At 36.8% G+C, this 22,305-nt stretch overlaps 1 protein-coding gene across 3 annotated transcripts in view; it reads left to right on the top strand.

Moving 5' to 3' along the window:
* Positions 1-22,305, top strand: part of HOOK3 (hook microtubule tethering protein 3) — a 121,596-nt gene that overhangs the window by 35,617 nt on the left and 63,674 nt on the right. For all 3 annotated transcript variants that reach the window (XM_049865141.1, XM_049865140.1, XM_049865139.1), the window contains exons 6-8: positions 5,394-5,461; positions 16,972-17,034; positions 18,856-18,939. In XM_049865141.1, the coding sequence (XP_049721098.1) occupies positions 5,394-5,461; positions 16,972-17,034; positions 18,856-18,939 (215 nt within the window). The remainder of the gene's footprint in view (positions 1-5,393; positions 5,462-16,971; positions 17,035-18,855; positions 18,940-22,305) is intronic.

Raw genomic sequence — 22,305 nt, 5'->3', positions numbered from 1 at the left:
TTGGAATTGGCTTCCCCTACATCTGGCAGATACTCTTTCTCAGGAAACTACTTCTCTAACAGTTAAATTGGGGTAGTTGCCTTGTCTGTATTTTAAAGAAAAGAATAATACGTTTATCAAAGTTGTTTCATTTCACTTATTGGTAAATAATTATACAGTTTTTAGAAATACCATAGGCTATTTTATATTACCACACTCTGGAAATAAAGGGAGTTTGAGGATTAATCATCACAAAGGATAACAAAGAAGGAAAGACACATTTAAAATAAGTTAACGATTTGCCTGTGTATATCTCGGTACTCGACAAATTCTTTGCTGACCATGTAAATTTGAACTATTTTACTTTTCCTTGTGTCCTTGGTACTTGCAATCTAAAATATCCAGTTCTAAGTTCCCGAGCTGAGTTGATCCAACGTAGCATATCATTATCATTATTATTAAACTGTTGGTTCACCTATTAATTAATTCAGTAGATAAAGTGACAATTTAGGAAATATTTCTGTACCTGAGATTAAGAGCATGGACTTCAATGTCCAGCCAACCTGTGTTCAAATCCCATTCCAACTCTTAAACTGTGGAATATTGGGTAAGTCACTTAATCTCTGTGTTTTGGTTTCTTAGTAAAATGGAAATGTTAGTATGGACTTTGCAAGGTTTTATTGTGGGGACTTAATGAGGTTATGTATGTAAAACATCTAGTACAGCATTTGGTACACAATAATGGGTCAAGAAATGTTAGTTATTGCTAGCAAACATGAAACATTTTATCATAATTTTTTTATATATGGTATTTTAAAATATTAATTTTAGTTCAACTTTCTGTTGTGTGTTTTTGTGAACTTTTTTTTAATGTCTGTTATTATACGGTGGTGTTTATCTGCTAATTTATGTCTATTCCATGAACATATGCAGTGTAAGTTAGTAAAACCACTAATTCAGACTGAGGGAAGGCTATTCTCAATAAGTTAAAATTTAAGTTGCAGGATTGAAAAAGTAATGTAGTACTTTTATGTGTACAAATCCAATTCAACAAATTTTGGCTTTGTTGAGGTTACTTGAAGGCCATCTTTAATATATAGATAATAATGTAGCATATCGTTCTTTAGTTTTTCGAAAGTGGTTTTCTTCTTAAAGAGCTTTAACTGACACTACCATTTGCATAGAAATCACCTGTTTTCTGTAAAAATAACTACTTAAATTCGTCATACACAAAGTAAATATTTTTAGCTTAATTACTAAATTATTTTTCCCCTCTTCTCTCGTTGGTATATTTCCCAAATATTTATTGAACTTGTACATTGTATTGGGGCTTAGGAACGTAAGTGTTAAACAAACCGGGTATAGTATCTGCTGCCCTCAGTGAACTTGCAGTTGAATGGAAGGGAAGGACATGAAATAATGCTATAAATAACCATGTAGTCATGACATTGGTGAGTGCTCATAAAGGTAAAGAGAAATGGGAAACAGTCTAGACTTGGTGCCAGTGAAGGTACTTAAGCAAAGATATTGAAGATGACAGGTAAGAATAATCTAGACAGTAGAAGTGGAATGTGAGAAAGACCTTTGAGGGATTTCAAAAAGCACACCACTATAATTGGAGTGCAATGAGGGAGGGGCAGAAGGAGATGAAGCAGGAAGATTAGTAGCCGGGGGCTCTGCTAAATGATGACTACGCATCGTTTGACTGTTATTAAAGAAGATGCATGTTTTTTAAAAGCCCAAAGGGTTTTTCTTATTGCCCCACTCCACCCCTGGTAATGCAAAACAGATTTTTATTCATTTTTCCTCTGTCCTTTTTGATATTCTAGTGATGAGTTTAATAACAGTCAACATTGTTTTCTTGAAGCCAAGAAGCTAAGACTGCTGTTATTGGTCTCTGACCCAGGATTCCCCCCCACCCAGTCCTGTTCCTTTTAGATTTTAGTCCACCATGTATTAAAGTCATATTTTAGTTTGCTTATGCAGTGTAGATTTAAAAATACAGAATTTTCTATTTCTAAGAAAGGGTTAAAAGCGAAGGAGTCCCTGTGCCCATGGCCACCAAATTTAACCAAAAAGAACACATTCAATTCTGAAAGCCATTATAGCCTTTCACATGAATAAGACAGGTGTAGACACCTTAATATTTAGACTAAACTAGATGACTGATATACCATTTGCTCAAAATCATGGAAAAGTTTATAATAGCAATTTGTAGTGTCTCATAGTTTACTCAGTGCTTTTTACAGAACAGATTCTTATTTAAGCGCTGACTGGTTATTTTCTTTTGCTGTTTTTATTGTACTTTTATTCAGAATGCAAGTTGTACAGTGAAATAAATCATCAAAGCGTGTGTGAGCATTGTTATATATCTTTTCTCCTAAATGGAGAATTTTGAATAAAATGTCATTGAAATGAAAAAAAAAAAAACATAATTTTAAGCTTTTGTGATATTTGTATACTACTGAAATATCTAACTAGTTTTCTCTCAAAGTTTAGAAAATTAGCATAGATAAAGAAGATTTAAGAGACATTAAATCTCTCAAGTAGATGCTTTGATTTTAAGGTGAATGAGAAATTATTTAGCGTAGTTCATTGGTATCAGATAATGACTTCCTATGTATTTATTCTGTTAGGATATCATTAACTCTTGGGATTCCTTGTAACAGATGGAAGTTCTTGGAAGAGTATAGCTATTAAAAGTTGGTTAGCTATTATTTATTATGGGATAGGAATAGGAAAAGAAAAGGATGTTACCTATACCCATTTTCCTATGGAAAAAAGACAATTATAATATTTACATATTCGGCTTCTCACATAGGCCAAATGTTCATATACCACCTAGTTCCAGTTTTTCCTCTAAAATTGTACAAATGATGTGAACTTATTGAGTGGAATTTTAACATCCAACTTATCTAGATTTAGGGTATTCTCCACTCTCAGGAACACGTTGAGAACTAAGAAAAAAAGAGCTGGTGAATTGTTAAGTGATAGCTGTCACTTACTGCCATTTACTACCCGATTGTCTTAGGACAAGATATCCATTCTTTCTTTTGCAAAATGAGGATGCGAAACCTAGAAGTCATGAGTAAATGAAATTGTCTATGGGTGTTTGCTTTATAATTCATAACCTGCCATACAAATAAAAAGTTTCATGTTTAGATTTTTTTTTTTTTTTTAATTAAAAGAAGTGAGGGGCAATTACTCAGAACATATTGACTCAAGATACATTTAGTCTTGGCTTACTGACTTCTCAAAGTAGGGCAAATAAAAGGGTGATAAATTAGGAGAAAACAGGGATTAGTAGTGGAAGACACGCTAATAATAATATTTACTGAGTGTCTCCCTACTGCCTGATACTCTACTAGGCACTAACAGAACAAAAACTGCTTTTTACATGTTAGGAAGCTAGGAAACCTTGGTGGCATCTTAAGTATTATATGACTTGCCCAAGACTTCTTGCTTGTGAGAAGCTAGACAAGGACAAAAACCCATGTCTCCTCCACTTATAAACTTAATGTTCTTTGTTCTAAACTGTGCTGTAAATTTTGGTCCTAAAAGCTAAATTTTCAGAATAAAGTCCCTTACATAGCACACCTCATTCTCCAGCATTGCCTCATAGATGTACACCCAGTGAGCATACATACTTGTATTTTACACTTAAAAGATGTGTACAGTTTTTTAAATTGTACGTTAATGTAGTTCTCATCATCATTTTCTCATATAGCATTTTACGGTGTTCGCGGGGAAGGGCCTTGCCGTGGCAACACCGCTTTTTAACTAACGCTTCCCCTCTCACACCTTACTAACTCCCAACCTCCCTATTCCTGCTGTTGCTTTCTTCGCATCCAACAAGCTGTCATCAAGTTCCCCTTCCCCATTTTCAATGCCATCACTTCTTCTCTTCCATACTCACAGTCTTGTATTTTGAGGGCTGTTTAGTCATTCTTGCTATGGCTAGTTTCTCCATAGCCTTTAAATTCTGTGTTTAATACCTTTGAACAGAATGTCTAAAAGTGTTCCCTTGCTTTATCCTAACACTCATAGGGTGCTCCGTATCAACAAAACCAAACCAGATAAACAAAACTGAGCTCAGACTAAAGGAATTCTTTTTTACCAAATAGTGATTTCTAATTAAGTATAATATATTCCTAATGTTGGCCTAAGAACAATGCCTGTAGTTTAGATGTGTTGGGTATGTGTGCGTTTATGGGTCTAAGTATGCTTAGGGCAGGACTTCCTTAAAAATGTGTTTTCAATAAACCGAAAGCTTTGGCACTGAGAGCCAGAATGTCATCATCTCATAATTTAATAATATTGTAATAATACTTTTTTTTTGGTACAATTTATCTGTTGGGCACTAGATTACTGTTTTGCATTCCAAATACATGAGGCTGTTACCAAAAGATCCCCTGACAATTTTTAGGAATTTTACAGTAAGATGCCTTCATATAATACTTGGAGGGGTGAAAAGTTTTTTGTTTTTTGGCTAATTTGATTATGATGATATAATTTGTGATTTGATTTTTGGATGACGTGGATTTGGGGGCCAGATTAAGGCTAAAGTATCGTAATTACTTTAGTACCTTTTAAATGTTTCTTATTAAAATATATTTTCTAAGTTTGTTGGAATCCAGCTGATTTCTTTATGCTTAATACCACTTTTGTCATCCATTGTTGGATTTGAAAGTACTGAAAACTGTGCCCAGGGATTTTTTTAGAAGGTGAGAAATCATATTTCCAAATTTGTCGCTTCTAACAGCTAAAAAAAATTTTTTTTTTTTTTTTTTAACAGCTAAGAGATTCTTCTCTTTTTTTTGGCAGCGATGAGGCTGAGGTTGATGGAGTTGTTGCTTTAGGGTGTGTGAGATGTGGGTCATTATTGTAAAACCTGGGATTACACAGTATTCATTTGACAACAGTATCAACTTCTATCTTAAATTCGTCTTAATTCTTTATCCTAAACAGGTATCAGATTCATTGTTTTTTCTTTTCTGTAGTAAGAAATATAGTGGGAATTACCCACAATGCAATGCTTTAATTTCATATGTGAATAAACCACAGATTTCAAACTTTTTAATATATAGCAAAGAATAATGTACAAGACATTTTTTAGGTTTTCTTTTTTTCATTCTTTTTACATTGACACACATGCTGATACTGTGTTCCCATTACCTTTAATTGTAGCCTCCACTTAATTGGCAAGAAATAATGAGGGGGGTAGTCTCATAAGGAAGTACGAATAATGTGATTTTCAGTGTGTGCCATATTACCTGTGGCACAGAGATTTAACTGTATATGAGGGATTTCTAGGAAGAATCAAACACATTGAAAGAATTTGTGAAGTGTTAGCCTTTACTCCCTTGACTGTCTTTAACATGAACAGTGACATTCGAGATTGTTCTTGTTTTCAGAGTACATCCAAGCCATTATGATGATGGAGGAATCTGTTCAGCATGTTGTCATGACAGCCATTCAAGAGGTAAGTTAGAACTTTTTGTGCTTACAGTTTGTGAAAAATTAAAGGAGCAAACATGAGTTTAAGTAATGGAAGTAGAAATTTAAAAAGATTCTGGTACTCATTTTTACAGAATTTTGTCTTTAAATGTATATAGGTTTATTATTACTTAAAAAATCATATTCATTTAAATTTCTCATTTTTATTTAAATCTGAAACATTTATCTTGTAGTATGGATGTTCAATGACTATTCCTAATTTTAAAAATGCTCTTAGTGAACTAGGTATAATAAACTAATGCCTAAAGCCTAAAGCCATTATAAACCAACCAAAAACCAAAAAAACCGAACTCCATGCCGTTGAGTCAATTCTGACTCATAGCGACCCTATAGGTCAGAGTAGAACTACCCCATAGAGTTTCCCAGGAGCCCCTGATGGCTTTGAACTGCCGGACTTTTGGTTAGCAGCCATAGCGCTTAACCACTGCGCCACCAGGGTTTCCTCTTAAGCCAACAGTCTACCTTACGCTTAATTGTTGGTTTCCTCTTTGGCGGAAAATGGGTCTTCAACTCCCCATACCTAAAGCAATATGTAGATGTGTTATTGTATTAAATATAAAACATAGCTGTAAAAATAAAAATAGATTTATAGCTGGTTAACCTCAGGATGGGGGAATGTTCTTAATCATAGAAGCAACAGAAGAAACCCTTAAGGGGAATAAAAAATTGCACGTAGGATTGAATACACAACTAAAGAAAGAAACACAAAAGTCAAACTTAAAAAATGGTAAATACAAATTAATATTTTTTAAAATTCTTTCAAAAACACAAAGCTTTTTCAAAGATGAGTTTGTCCTCAACGCTGACAATAGGTGTATAAATTGATGTGTTTTAAAAACATACATCCTTTTATATCATATAAGATTAGGTTTGTCTTTGATGGTTAAAATATCAAAATGACATTCACCTAAGCAAGATAGAGGTTTCGTTTCTTCTTAACTGGTTCTAGGCTGGTATGGAGGCTCTGTACTCAGCAGGGTCCCAACCTTCTTCTGTCTGTTGCTCTGCCGTTCTTAGTATGTGATTCCCACCTAGGTTCGTCTACGGCTATCACATTCACATTTCCAGCCAACAGCAAGGATTGAATAAGGGTTATCTCCTTTCTCTGAGGAAACTTTCAGGAATTCCCACTTTCCTTAGCCAGAGTTTACTCACACAGCCCGACATGGAGACTGGAAAATGTGATCTTTATTTCAGCTGATGACAGACCCAGCCACAATTTGAGCATTCTTTTACTGAAAATGAGTAAGGGGGCCACTAAAAGTTCCACCTTACTGTCATTTATTCTGTAATTCCACTTCTAGGAACTTATCCCAAGGAAATCTGAAATACAAAGATATGTAACAATAGTAATAGCAAACTTTTATCCAATACCTACAATGTGCTAGGTAGTGCTGGCACTTACTCAGCGTGTTACATCTGTTAAATCATATAAAATTCATTACAGTCCTGTGAGGTATTCACTGTTATTGTCCCCATTTTATAAGAGAGGAAATTGAGTCAGAGTAACTTGGTCAAGGTCACCACTAGTAAGTGGCAGAGCTAGGATTCAGATCTAAGCAGTCCATGCTGTTAACCATTGGGCAGTATTGCCTCAAGATTGTTTATTTAAGCATTATTTTTTGGTACTGAAACATTAGAAACACTCTAAATGCCCAGCAGTAGGGGAAGGGATAAATTATGTTATAGTCATATATTAGAACGTTATGTAGACATTAAAAGCATATTCTTGAAAAATACTGAGTGACATAGGGAAGAGCTTACAATATATTAGGTTAAAAAAAAAAAGGATACAAAACACTTGAACTGTACAATCCCATTTCTGTTTGAAAAATAAAATTAACCTGCTTTTTTATAAATAAGTAAAGAAGTTTGCCAAAATCCAATCTTCAGATGGTTGGGTTTTCTTTACTGTTTTCTATATTTATTTTCTTATTTTTCTATAACAACAGGTATTGTATCTCTAATCAGAAAAATATTTTTAAATTACTATTCTGTAACCAAGTGATTTTCAGTCTGTGACTCGATCCTTAGGGATTATTTAGAAATTCAGGCAAAGGTTGGGCGCAACAATATTTGTCCAACTGTTTTATATTAGTGGAACTGTGACAAAAAGCAAACATCCATCAGGAAACAAGTGTTTATATTATGGTGCCTCCATACAGTGGAATGCTATATTTCAAAAAAAAAAAAAAAAAAAAACTCACTAGTGTGGAGTTGATTCTGACTCATAGTGACCCCATAGGACAGAGTAGAACTGCCCCATAAGGTTTCAAGGCTGTAATCTTTACCAAAGCAGACTGCCACATCTTTCTTCTGCACAGTGGCTGCTGGGTTCAAACTGCCAACCTTTCGGTTAGCAGCCAAGTGCTTTAACCACTGTGCCACCAAAGCCCCTGGAATGGTACATAGCCAATAAAAATTTGTTTTAAAAAAGAGTATCTTACGAGAGAGAAAAAACATTTAAAATGCCAAGTGAACAAAGCAAGATATAAAATAGAATCCCAGTTAAGTTTAAAAATGATGATAATGTCTATTACATGCTTATACGTTTTATTCATTTAGCAGATACTTATTGAGCACCTAATATACACCTTATTGAGCACCTAATATACACCAGGCTCTGTAGTAGTCATAGGGATACAAATATGAAAAAGATAGACTTGGTCTCTTGCCTCACAAAGTATGTCTCATGGGGAAAATAGCTAAACAAGCAATTCAAACACAATTAAAAGTGCTATGATAAGGAAATATAATAACGCCTGAAGGGGGTATCTAACTCAGATTGGGAACATTAGGGAAGGCTTCTCAGAAGAAGTGGCATCTACGCTGAGCACAGAAGAATGAGATGAGGTAAAGGAGAGGCAAAAATTGTTCTAAAGACCAGGAGGCAAGGGGAAAGCAAGACTTGCACGGCACATTGGAGGTATTGAAAGAAGACTGCCTGTAGCAAACACTGTGAGGTGGAAAGTGCTTGGAGATGAAACGAGATATAAGATGATTAGAACATTGTGCAGTTTTGTTAAAAGGATTGGAATTTTGGAAATCAATGTATAATTTTAAGGAGAAGATACATTGAGGTTTTTGTTTGAGAAAATCCCAGCAATAGGAAGAATGGATCCAAGGAAAATAAGGCTAGAGAAAAGAAGACCAGTTAAGAAACCTTAGTAATTACCCAGTGAAGAATGTTGGAAGCCTGAATTACGTTATAACAGGCAGGATGGAGAGAAATGGACAGATTTGAAAGTTATCAGCGCTTGAATCAATAGACTTGGTGACTGATTGGACCTGGGAGACCAAGGGGGTTGTTGTTGTTGTGTACCATCGCGTCAATTCTGACTCATAGTGACCATATAGCACAGAGTAGAACTGCCCCATAGGGTTTCCAAGGAGCAGCTGGTGGATTCGAACTGCCGAGCTTTTAGTTAGCAGCCTGAGCTCTTAACCACTGCAATAAAAAAAAACAGGGCACTAATCAAGGGAGTAGCTGGATGGATTTATGGAACTGAAGAAGGGCTTTTGTAAGATGATAACTTTTTTTTTTTTAAGGAATAATCTATTTATAGGTGTTCATTTAGGTACTACCTACTTTGAGTTCCTGTATATGTGGGGGTGAGGTGGGGTAAAAACCAAAACCAAACCCATTGCCATCAAGTCAGTTATGACTCAGAGCCACCCTGTAGGACAGAGTAGAACTGCTCCATAGAGTTTTCAAGAGCGCCTGGTGGATTCAAACTGCCAACCTTTTGGTTAGCAGCTGTAGCTCTTAACCACTACATCACCAGGGTTTCCGAGGTGGGGTAAAATAAATATATAATACAATTTACCATTAGTGACATCTAGTACACTCACAATGTTGTACAACCATTACCACTGTTTATCTCCAGAACTTTTGCACCATCCAAAAAACATACCCCATACCCATTAAGCGGTTACTCCTCATTCCCCCATCATCCCAGCCCCTGGCAACCACTAATCTGCTTTCTGTCTCTATGGATTTGTCTGTTCTGGGTATTTCATATAAATAGAATTATACAGTATATGGCCTTTTTGTCTGGCTCCTTTCACTCGGCATAATGTTTTCAAGGTTTATCCAGGTTGTAGCATATGCCAGTACTTCATTCCTTTTTATGACTGAATAATATTCCATTGTGTGGATATATTACAGCTTGTTTATCCATTCATCAGTTGGTGGACATTTAGGTTGTTTCTACCTTTTAGCTATTGTGAATAGTGCTCCGATGAACATTTGTGTACCAGTTTTTGTTTGAACACCTCTTTTCAAGTTCTTTTGAGTATATACGCAGGAGTGGCGTTGCTGCATCATATGGTCACCCTAGGTTTAACTTACTGAGGAACCACCAACCTATTCACCACAGCAGCTGTACCATTTTACATCCTCATTGGCAGAGTACGAGCATTCAATTTCTCCACATCCTCGCAAGTTTATATTTTCCTTTTTTAAAAATTACCGTTATTATAACTAGTAGGTGTGAAGTAGTATCTCATTGTGGTTTGCATTTACATTTCCCTAATGACTAATGCCACCACCCGTCTGTTAGTTTGTTGTACTGTGGTGGATTGTGTGTTGCTGTGATGCAGGAAGCTATGGCAGCAGGTTCACCCGTTGTGGACAGGTTTCAGTGAAGCTTCCAGACTAAGACAGACTAGGAAGAAGGACCTGGTAATCTACTCCTTAAAAAATAAACCAGTGTAAGCCTAATGAATAGCAGCAGAACATTATCTGAAATAGTGCCAGAAAATGAGCCCCTCAGGTTGGAAGGCACTCAAAATATAACTGGGGAAGAGCTGCCTCCTCAACGTAGACCTTAATGACGTGAATAGAGTCAAGCTTTTGGGACCTTCATTTGCTGATGTGGTACAACTCAAAGTGAGAAGAAACAGCTGAAAACATTCATAATCGTAATGTGGAATGTATGAAGTATGAATCCAGGAAAATTGGAAGTTGTCAGCAATGAAATGGAATGCATAAAGATGGATATCCTAGGCATTAATGAGGTGAAAAGAACCAGTATTGGCCATTTTGAATTGGACAATCATATGCCCTACTATCCGGGAATGACAAAATAAAGAGGAATGGCATCACATTCATCTTCAGAAAGAACATTTCAAGATCTATCCTGAAGTACAATGCTGTCAGTGATAGGATAATATCCACACGCCTACAAGAAAGACTAGTTAATACAACTAATAATCAAATTTACCCACCAACCACTAATGGCAAAGATGAAGAAATTGAAGATTGTTACCAACTTCTGCAGTCTGAAATTGATCAAACATGCAATCAAGATGGATTAATAAATACTGGCAATTGGAATGAGAAACTTGGAAACAAAGAAGGATTGATGGCTGGAAAATATGGCCTTGGTGATAGAGATGACGCTGGAGATTGTGTGATAGAATTTTGCAAAACCAAGAACTTCTTCATTGCAAATATCTTTTTTTCAACAACATAAACGGTGAGTAAAAAACAAAAAAAATAGTTTTTTACTTTCATACACGTGGACCTCGCAGAATGGAATACACCAGAATCAAATCTACCACATCTGTGGAAAGAGATGATGGAGAAGCTCAGTAGCATCAGGCAGAACAAGGCCAGAGGCTGACTGTGCAACAGACCGTCAGTTGCTCATATGCAAGTTCAAGTTAAAGCTGAAGAAAATTAAAACAAGTCCATGAGAGGCAAAGTACAACCTTGAGTATATCCCACCTGAATATAGAGACCATCTCACGAATAGATTTGACACACTGAATACTAATGACCAAAGACCAGATAAGTTGTGGGATGACATCATGGATATCATATATGAAGAAAGCCAAAGGTCATTAGAAAGGTAGGAAGGAAAGAAAAGACCGAAATGAATGTCAGAAGAGACCCTGAAACTTGCTCTTGAACATCAAGTAGCTAAAGCAAATAAATAAAACAGCTGAACAAAAGATTTCAAAGGGCAGCTCGAGAAGAGAAAGTATTGTAATGAAATGTGCAAAGACATGGAGTTAGAAAACCAAAAGGGAAGAACACCCTCAGAATTTCTCAAGCTGAAAGAACTGAAGAAAAAATTTAAGCCTCAAGTTGTAATATTAACGGATTCTACAGGCAAAATATTGAATGACACAGGAATCATCAAAAGAAGATGGAAGGACTACACAGAGTCACTGTACCAAAAAGAATTGGTCAACGTTCAGCCATTTCAGAAGGTAGCATATGATCAAGAACCAATGGTATCAAAGGAAGAAGTCCAAGGTGCACTGAAGGCTTTGGCAAAGAACAAGGCTCCAGGAAGTGATGGAATACCAATTAAGATGTTTCAACAAACGAATGCCACGCTAGAAGCACTCATCTATGCCAAGAGATTTGGAAGACAGCTACATAGCCAACCAACTGGAAGAGATCCATATTTGTGCCCATTCCAAAGGTGATCCAACAGAATGCAGAAATTATTGAACAATAACATTAATATCACACACATGTAAAATTGTGCTGAAAATAATTCAAAAACAGTTGCAGAAGTACAACAGGAAACTGCTAGAAATTCAGGCTGGATTCAGAAGAGGATGTGGAATGAGGTATATCATTGTTGATGTCAGATGAATATTGTCAGAGAATACCAGAAAGTTGTTTACCTGTGTTTTATTGACTATGCAAAGACATTCGACTGTGTGGATCATAACAAATTACGGATAACATTGCTAGGAATGGGAATTTCAGAACATTTAACTGTGCTCATGAGGAACCTTTATGTAGATCAAGAGGCAGTCATTTGAATTGAACAAGAGGATACGGTCTGTTCTTAAAATCAGGAGAGGTGTCTGTCAGGGTTGTATCCTTTCACCATACTTATTCAATCTTTATACTGAATAAATAATCTGAGAAGCTGGACTATATGAAGAAGAACACGGCATCGGGATTCAAGAAAGACTCATTAACAACCTGTGATATACAGATAACATGACCTTGCTTGCCGAAAGCAAAGAGGTCTTGAAGCACTTATTGATGATGAAGAAAAACAAAAATCCTCACAACTGGACCAGTAAGCACCATCATGATAAATGGAGAAAAGATTGAGGTTGTCACTTTACTTGGATCCATAGTCAGCCCACCAGTCAAGAAATCAAATGAGGGATAGCATTGGACAAATCTGCTGCAAAAGACCTTTGAAGTATTAAAAAGCAAAGATGTCACTCTGAAGACTAAGATGTGCCTAGCTCAAGCCATGGTATTTTCACTTGCCTCATATGCATGTACCCGTTGCTGTCGAGTCGATTCCGACTCATAGCAACCCTATAGGACAGAGTAGAACTGACCCATAGGGTTTCCAGTGAGCACCTGGTGTATTCAAACTTTTGGTTAGCAGCCAAACTCTTAAGCACTATGCCACCAGGGTTTCCCATATGTATGTAGAATGAACAAATATGTCTTGGAAGAAGTACAACCAGAATACTCCTTACAACAAGCAAAGATGGCAAGACTACTTTGGACACGTTATCAGGATGACCAGTCCCTGGAGAAGGACATCATGCTTGGCAAAGTACAAGGTTAGCGAAAAAGAGAAAGACCCTCGGCGAGATGGATTGACACAGTGGCTATAACAATGGGCTCAAACATAGCAGCAATTGTGAGGATGGCACAGGACCTGAGAGGGTTTCATTCTGTTGTACATAGAGTCAGTATGAGTTCAGAACCAATTCAATGGCATCTATCAACAACAGTGACTGATGATGTTTAGCGTCTTCGCACGGGCTTTTGGCCATTTGTATATCTTCTGTAGAGAAATGCCTGTTCAAGTAGATAACCTTTTAACTATTTAAATGCTAATAGGAAAAAACCTTAAGAAGGAGACGTAGAGATTGAGATATAAGTGAGAGGATTGATGATAAATGGAACAGGGACCATGGGAAGGTGTGAAGAGACTGGGCTGAGAGCACAAGTGAAGGGATTAGCCTTGGACAGGAAGACCGAGCCTCAGATTGTAACAGGAGTGAAGAAGGAAAGGATGAGCATCTGTGTTGTTAATTTTGTAGGTTAGGATGCAGGAAATTGGAGAAGTTCCTACCTGGAGGCAAGGTTTTTTGATGAAGATATGAAGGAATGTGGTTTGAGAAGTGGGAAGATTGAGAATGATCTGTGAAGGGAATAAAAGAGACTGCTGAGTGGTTTAAGTATAACTGTACATTTCAGGCAGATTTGAAGGCCCAGTTGAGATTAGAAACTATGTATTAATAGTGACATCAGTTTGTACTTTCTAAGTTTTTTTAACTTTCTCAATTGGTTATATGGCCAGAACAGACAGCTAGTTGGATTGATTCTGGATTGAGATTTTGCCAGGGAGAAGTAATGAGGTAAGAAGAGAATTGATAGTATTGGCAAAATTCATCAAAGTAATGAGCCATGAAATCTAGGCTAGATATTGATTCTAGGCTAGAATAAATTGAATGAACAAATGATCAATCATGGATTCTAAAGTAGGGAGGGAATGATTCCCAAATATAAGATCAAGATGTTGTTTGTAGAAGAAAGAGGAGTAAACTTTAGACAGGCAAACCAATAGGTGTTCATTATAGGGTCTAAGCAAAGTAGGGAATAAAATGAATATAAGAACGATGGGCTGTGTTGGAGAAACAGTGAGAAATAAAGAGCTATGGCGCCTAGCAAGCATCAGTGAAGTTGAGGAGCAGGTATACTAGAAATAATTGAGTGAGAGGCCTAAAATGAGGGAAGATTGTATTTACAGAGTGGGATACGTGGATTTTTATTTCAGAGGTGATGCTGTATTATGATGTTGTTGTTGTTAGGTGCCGTCAAGCTGGTTCGGACTCATAGCAACCCTATGCACAACAGAACGAAACACTGCCCAGTCCTGAGCCATCCTTACAATCGTTGTTATGCTTGAGCTCATTGTTGCAGCCACTGTGTCAGTCCACCTCGTTGAGGGTCTTCCTCTTTTCCGCTGACCCTGTACTCTGCCAAGCATGATGTCCTTCTCCAGGGACTGATCCCTCCTGACAACATGTCCAAAGTATGTAAGATGCAATCTCACCATCCTTGCCTCTAAGGAGCATTCTGGCCGCACTTCTTCCACTACAGATCTGTTCATTCTTTTGGCAGTCCATGGTATGTATGTTCAATACTCCTCACCAACACCACAATTCAAAGGTGTCAGCTCTTCTTTGGTCTTCCTTATTCATTGTCCAGCTTTCACATGCATATGGTGTGATTGAAAATACCATGGCTTGGGTCAGGCGCACCTTGGTCTTCAGGGTGACATCTTTGCTCTTCAACACTTTGAAGAGGTCCTTTGCAGCAGATTTGCCCACTGCAGTGCGTCTTTTGATCTCTTGACCGCTGCTTCCATGGCTGTTGATTGTGGATCCAAGTAAAATGAAATCCTTGACAACTCCAATCTTTTCTCCATTTATCTTGATGTTGCTCATTGGTCCAGCTGTGAGGATTTTTGTTTTCTTTATCTTGAGGTGTAATCCATACTGAAGGTTGTGGTCTTTGATCTTCATCAATAACTGCTTCAAGTCCTCTTCACTTTCAGCAAGCAAGCTTGTGTCATCTACATAACACAGGTTGTTAATGAGTCTTCCTCCAATCCTGATGCACTGTTCTTCATATAGTCCAGCTTCTCGTGTTATTTGTTCAGCATACAGATTAAATAGGTATGGTGAAAGAATACAACCCTGATGCACACCTTTCCTGATAAGGTCTAAAATGTAACAGTGGGCAAAGGAAAAAGAATGGAAGAAAATTTTTTTACTCCCTTCTACTGCCCCCTTCTGAACTAGATGCATCTTCTCTGAGTATTCTGTCACAGCCCTTATGACAGCACAGTGTATTTATCTATTGATGTATCTTTCTTACTTGAGCTGTGCTTCTTAACAGATAGCATCTTAAATATTTCAAAATTACAAAGGTGATTATTTCTGGATGGTAGGATAATGGGTTTTTTTATTGTGGTGAAAATATATATAGCAAAGTATTTGCCAATTCATCTGTTTTTACAGGCACAGTTCGGTGACATTATGTTCATCACATTGTGCCACCATTACTACCATCCTTCTCCAAATTATTCCACAACCGTTAATAAAACTGAGTGCCCCTAAGCAACGACTTCCCCAGGATAATGTTTTTTTTTTTTTCTCTCTGTGTTTTTTCTGAATTTAATCTTTTCTACAGTGGATACTGTTTTTTCAATTGAAAGGTTTTTTTTTTTTTGCTTTTGTTTATTTTTACTAATAGTCTCAAAAGCATGAGAATGGAAGCCAGTATTATTTACTCTTCGTCAGATTTTGTTTTTCCTTCTAATTGTGCTAAGGGACTTTCAACTCTTATTACTTAATATCCAGCCAGCAGTGGTTCTGAAACTTCATTACGCATCAGAATCACCCGGAGGCCTGATTAAACACGTTGCTGGGCCCTCACCCCAGGGTTTCTGATTCAGTAATTCTGGGATGTGGCTCAAGCTGCGTTTCTCATAAGTTTCCAGGCACTGCTGATGGTGTTTTGTGGGGACCACATTTTGAGGCCAACTGATACAGAGAAAAAGATACAGGTAGACATAACATTTCAATTCTCAGGAGAGTGGAGTAAAGGTGGAAATTGTAAAGTCTCTCAACAGTACATCCCCACCTTTCTAATTGGCCCTTTCCTTTTGTCCTTCAGATAGAAGGAAACAGTAGAAGATTGGGACCATTTGAGTCTGCCCCTGACATATGTCACAATCAGAATTCTTTCCACTTCTGCTCCCACCCCTATACACACCCTTTGGATCTTCTCTCTTTGCAACATGAGGGTGAGAGAGGCTAAGACGTAGATTTGTGTGTGCACGTGTCATCATTAACCATTAGCCACTTAGCATTGGCTAATACTGATGTTGCCCACTTTTGTTCTTTAGAGATAAGTACTTAATGTTGGCATTTTTACTGAAAAGTCAGTGGTTTTAAATATTTAGCCACATTTTTAACTTAAAGATCTCCCCCTTTTTTTTTTTTTTTTTTAGTGGTAAGAGTAAATGATACTGGGTTCTTATGACTGTGCTTACAATAAACATGAGCACCAGATTTTAGATCTCTTCATTTTAAATGAAGGCATTATCCTAGCATGAAAAAAGTTTCCTAGACTGAAATGAAATAACGAGACAGTAAAATTTTATTTTACTCAAATTGTTTTTATACTGTGCTATCTTAGAGTTTATGTAACAATGGGAGGTAACGCAGGGTTGCTTGGTTCATGTTGAGAATCAAAATAATAAAAATATTTTATTAAAAAAAAATGGTGATAATCAAATTAGCATAAAGGTTTAGTATAACTTAAAATAGGAAAATGTTCTGTTTTAGATTTGTTTTTCGGTTTCATGTTTATATCATGGCTGGGTGTTCATGTTTATTGTATGTTATGTAGAATGTCTTTTTTTCACCTTGTAGTTATAATCATTTAAATTTTAATTTCAGTTGATGAGTAAAGAATCCCCTGTCTCTGTTGGAAATGATGCCTATGTTGACCTTGATCGCCAGGTATCTACTTTTGCATTGTTTTTGTTCATGTGAAAATTAAAAAGGACAGATTTTTTATATTAATGAGAAGAATGTTTCAGTTGAAATTTCTTATGAAATATATTGCTGTAATTCTCTAGAACATTATATCTTACGTAAATTTAAGAACTTAAGCCATTTTACTAGTGGATGTTACATATTTGTAAGTGTTGCATAACCCAATTTAAAACAAATTAACTTCTTTAATTTATTATAATTTGTATTTTCTAGTCATGCTTGATCTTTTCCCATTAGTGATATTTTATATATTACATTTAACATAATAGATGCATTCCTGGAAAATAGCATGTATTTTTTCTTATAATTTTTACAATGCAAAAGATACTTCACCTCTTTTTCCTCACCTTATTCTTCAATTGAAAATATCTCTTCTACCCTACCTTCATCTTTACGAAGTACAGGCAGTCCCTGGATTATGAACAAGTACTGTTCGTAAGCCTATCTTTAAGTTGAATTTGTATGTAAGTCGCAATAGTTAGGTATGGTTCAGTACGGCTCGTACCTAACGTCAGTTAAATGTTTGTCTTAGCATATAGTATATAGTGTACCCTTCTATGAAAAAAAAAGAAACACTTCTGGATACACTAAAACATCTTTAACGTAATAATACAGTAATAATAATAATGTTTTGATGTGTGTTGCAAAGTAGCACCTGTTCGTTATTATGAACCGTTGTATGTACCTCGAATTTTTAATAGTCTTTAGGAAGGTTGGTTCGTAACTGTGGATCGTATGTAAGTCAGACATTTGTAACCTGGGGCCTGCCTGTAGTGAATAATCGCTCAGTAGATATTTAATTTTTTTTTTTTTAGATATTTAAATGGACTAAGGGAATTTTATATTTTTAAAGAAACCCTACAGGGTGTTCTTACGGATTTAACAGAGATGTGATTTTGTCATTTTATGGTTATTTCTTCATAAAATATTGTTAGTTACATTGTCAGTTTCTATGCATAAGCTATGCGGGAACATCTGTTCCAAGGCATGAACAGAAATTGTTATGTTCTTTGTCTTCTCTCATTTCTTCCACATGGTTTCTCAGTGTTTTCCGGGAATATCTTGGGACATGCTATAATTTTAGCCCAAGTTGTAATTTGTCTTTCTCTTATATTATAGTGTTTGATTTTAAAGTTGTTTAAAGTTAAAAATACTTTTTTTTACATCTATGTTGTACAGAAGTTTTGTCACCTGAGCTGAATAGACAGTAAAATTTTATTTTAATTAAGTTGTTTTCATACTCTGCTAACTTAGAGTTTATATAACAGTGGGAGACAACGCAGGGATGCTTGGTTCATGTTGAGAATCAGAATAAAAATATTTAAGGAATGGTGATATACAAATTAGCATAAAGGTTGAATATGACTCAGAAATTTGTTCTGAAAATGCACTAGCCATATATTTCAACAGTTGAAGTCCTTGTTCCTTTAGCACATATGTACTTTAGCAAGTAAAATTTCTCAGTCATTATGTAATCAACATTACCAAGAACCAAATCAAAAAAAGATGTGTGAGAAAACTTGATTTGGGGAACAGCAAAATTCAAAGAGCACAAAAGACTTAGGACTAAAAGAAAATTGAAATTATAAGCACCTTCTTTTGACTCTTGCAGAAGCATCCTTGGTCTCCTCCCACCCCCACCCCCACCCACCCAAAGAAAGGGGAAAAATGTGAGAGTTTTGTGGAGAAAAATGTTTTCGTTCTCTGTCGTACGCATGTGGTTATGAATTGTTACCACTTCACCTTGAAGTATTTATTGCATGTCTTTGTTTCTTTGTTCTTCAGTTGAAGAAAACAACAGAGGAACTAAATGAAGCTTTGTCAGCAAAAGAAGAAATTGCCCAAAGGTGCCACGAATTGGATATGCAGGTAAGAGACCTGTTCTCTCTACCACACATTTGAAATGCACCACCTCAAGCCCCACCGAAGGTACTGTGTACTGCTGTGCGGTACAGCTTGACTGTGCAAAACCCTAATTAAAGAACATTTTTTTTAAAGAAGAAAGAAAAACAGATTTATGATTAAAGATAGTACACTGAACAAAGGTGTTAATTTCCATTTCTTCCTTTGACCCCATTAAAATTAAAGTAATTGAAATGGTGTAAACCTGCAAGAAAAGAACAAGAGCCTTTGTGGGTGTGCTAGTAAACTAGCTCTCCAGAGGGGTGGAGGTGATTTAAAAAAGCCATGGTTTGTGATGTTTATGATAAGTACTCCCACAGTGACCATTTTCAAGTTACTAAACCATTCCAACAGGAGCCCTGGTGGCACAGAGGTTAAGCACATGGATGCTAACCCAAAGGTCAGCGGTTCAAATCCACCAGCCACTCCACAGGAGAAAGATGTGACAGTCTGCTTTCATAAAGATTTACAACCTTAGAAACCCTATGGGGCAGTTCTGCTATACCCTATAGGGTCACTATGAGTCGGCATCAACTCCATGGCAGTGAGTTTGGTTTTTTTTTTTGAAACCATTTCAAGTTAACAGTTTAACAGCCCCACTCCTAAGACTCCTGAATATTCCACAGTCACCATGGTATTAGCCAGCTCCAGCCTTCCTTTGAAAGCCAAAAGGCAGTTGGAAAAGTGCTGAAGGGCTAAAAGGAACAAAGAATGCAGTGGCGAAAACACCAGCGGGTAGGGGGCGTGGAGTGGGGGCGTGGTGGGAGATGGAGGGAGCTGCTATAGCAGAACCCCAGAAAGGCCACAGGTATGATGGAAGGCTGAAGGGGGGCTATTCCCAGGAGTTTTGTGAAGTCTAGTTGAATCCTTCCACACTGTTTACCCACTGCATATAGACTGGCTTATGCTGCTGCTCTTTGTTGCCATTGAGTAGATTCCTACTCATGGCAACCCCAAGTGTCAGGGTAGTACTGCTCCATGAGGTTTTTAAGGCTGACCTTTCAGAAGCAGATTGCCAGTCCTGTCTTCCAAGGCACCTCTGGGTTGGTTCAAATAGCCAAGCTTTTGGCTAGTAGTAAGCACTTAATCATTTGTGCCGTGCAGGGACTCCTGACTGTAGCTACACTCAAAATTAGAGGGCTCTTTTCTAAAGAAATTAAACAAAGAGAAGTACTAGGGAGATTAGAGAGGTATTGGTATTACAGGGTAAGATCCTTTTCGTTCTGGCATTTCTGGGTTCCCTAATTTAGACGAAGGCAAGCTTCTTGTGGATAAGCCCTAAAAGTGAAACCCATGAATACAGAGCTTCCAGTTACCCTCGTTGTTGGGTGCAGTTGAGTCAATTTTCAACTCCTAGCAACCCCATGTGACAGTTTTTCTAGGCTGTAATCCTGATGGGAACAGATTGCCAGGTCTTTCTCCCACAGAGCTGCTAAGTAGATTTGAACACACCAGCCTTTTGGTTGGCAGCTGAGCCCTTAACTGTTGTGACACTGTTGACTAATTCTTAAATGTAAGGAAAGGGAAGGTGAAAATGATTCAAAAGAGAAAAGGATCGAGATAAATAGAAAACCAGCCCTAGAAGAAGTGGAGAAATTTAGGGAAGTAAAACAGATTTTTTTTAATCTAGTTAATACCCTCAGTGAAATTAGTAAAGATGTTGCATCTATAAAATAAGGGCAAGATGCAAAAGGAAAAATCAGACATAAAGAAACACTTAAGTAAATTAAAACAGAACTGTCAAATAAAAAATTCAACAGAATAGTTAAAGATGAAGTTGAGGAAATCGCTCACAAAGACAGAAATGAGAAAGTAATGGTTATTTGTCTGGGATTTACATCAAAATAGGCGGTAGGGGGAGTGGGTGGAGGTACAAATGAGACATAATTGGCTATGTTTTAATACTTGTTAAAGCTGGCTGATGGGTATATATAAAGTTCATAATATTTTATGCTAGAAGCATTCTACATAGAAGTTGGTCATTACAATGGATGTATAAAGAAGGAAGTATAATCATAGCACACTTTTTGGGTATGTGGTAAATAATATTTACATAGTCCTAATGTAATTTTAATGTAAGTACGGGAAACCCTGGTGGCGTAGCGGTTAAGTGCTACGGCTGCTAACCAAAAGGTCGGCAGTTCACATCCACCAGGCACTCCTTGGAAACTCTGTGGGGCAGTTCTACTCTGACCTATAGGGTCGCTATGAGTCGGAATCGACTGGACGGCAATGGGTTTGGTTTTTCTTGGAATGTATGTACTGTTGCTTTTCAGTTTTTAAAATCAAACTATAGAGAAATGCTAAGCATTATAATAAATAGGAGTTTATTATTTGTATGATCAGGATACAAATATTATCTTTAATAATATAAAATTAAAGGTACATACCAGGGTGGATAATTACGCCTTGATATCTGTGTTATTGCAGCACAGTCATGCTCATTTATTTACATATTATCTGTGGCTGCTTTCATGCTATAATTGAAAATTGAGTAGTTGTAACAGAGACCTATGGCTCTCAAAGCCTAAAATATTTATTATCTGGTCCTTTACAGAAAAGTTTGCCAACTCCTGGTATATATAGACAGATTGCCAAGTGAATGGTCAAATTGCAGAGAGGTTACGAAAGAGAAGGGGTAGCCCTATAACATACTTGGATCTGCAGGGAACAGCATTAACACTGTCATAATAATATAAACTCTGATGTAATAATGAAAGCTTTGTCTTTGGCATTTAGAATTGTTATTGTAAAGTAAACGTACAGATGATAGAGGTTGAGAAGTAGAATGGGAGAGGAGGGAGGAGGGAAGGTAAGACCACTAATGTTCTCATCTTACTAAGTAGGGAGTCAAGAATCACTTTTCTCCTCTGTGGTACAGCAGTCATTACACAGCTGGCTCCTTCCTGTGTTCCAGTCTCAGCTCCAAATCACCTGATTTATTAAGCCATAAAATATTTATTGGACACTTCGGTGTGCCAGGCACTATTTTAGGCCTCCCTAGGAAGGCCTACCATGGTCAGCCAACCCAAAGTATGACCCAGTCTCACCTGATAGTCTTACTCTAACCGTCTGCGTAGCATTTCTCACTCTGTTTTTTGTATTAATTTACTTTCTTGTAGCATGTGAACTCTTTAATATATTTATTATGATTTGTTTGAATATATGAGTAAGGACTTTCTAAGCTTCGTCCATCACTGTATCCCTTGTACCTAGAACCATGTGACAGTGCTTAGCACATAGGAGGCACACAGTGAATATTTGAGTGAATGAATGAATGGGCGGGTAGTTGAGTTATATGAATAGATAAGTAGTTGTTTAAAATTTAGGGGT

This window comes from Elephas maximus, chromosome 22 (assembly GCF_024166365.1).
Source record: "Elephas maximus indicus isolate mEleMax1 chromosome 22, mEleMax1 primary haplotype, whole genome shotgun sequence".
Taxonomy (NCBI): Eukaryota; Metazoa; Chordata; class Mammalia; order Proboscidea; family Elephantidae; genus Elephas; species Elephas maximus.
The sequence above is the reverse complement of the archived record's forward strand: the minus strand, read 5'-3'. Positions and strand labels throughout refer to the sequence as shown.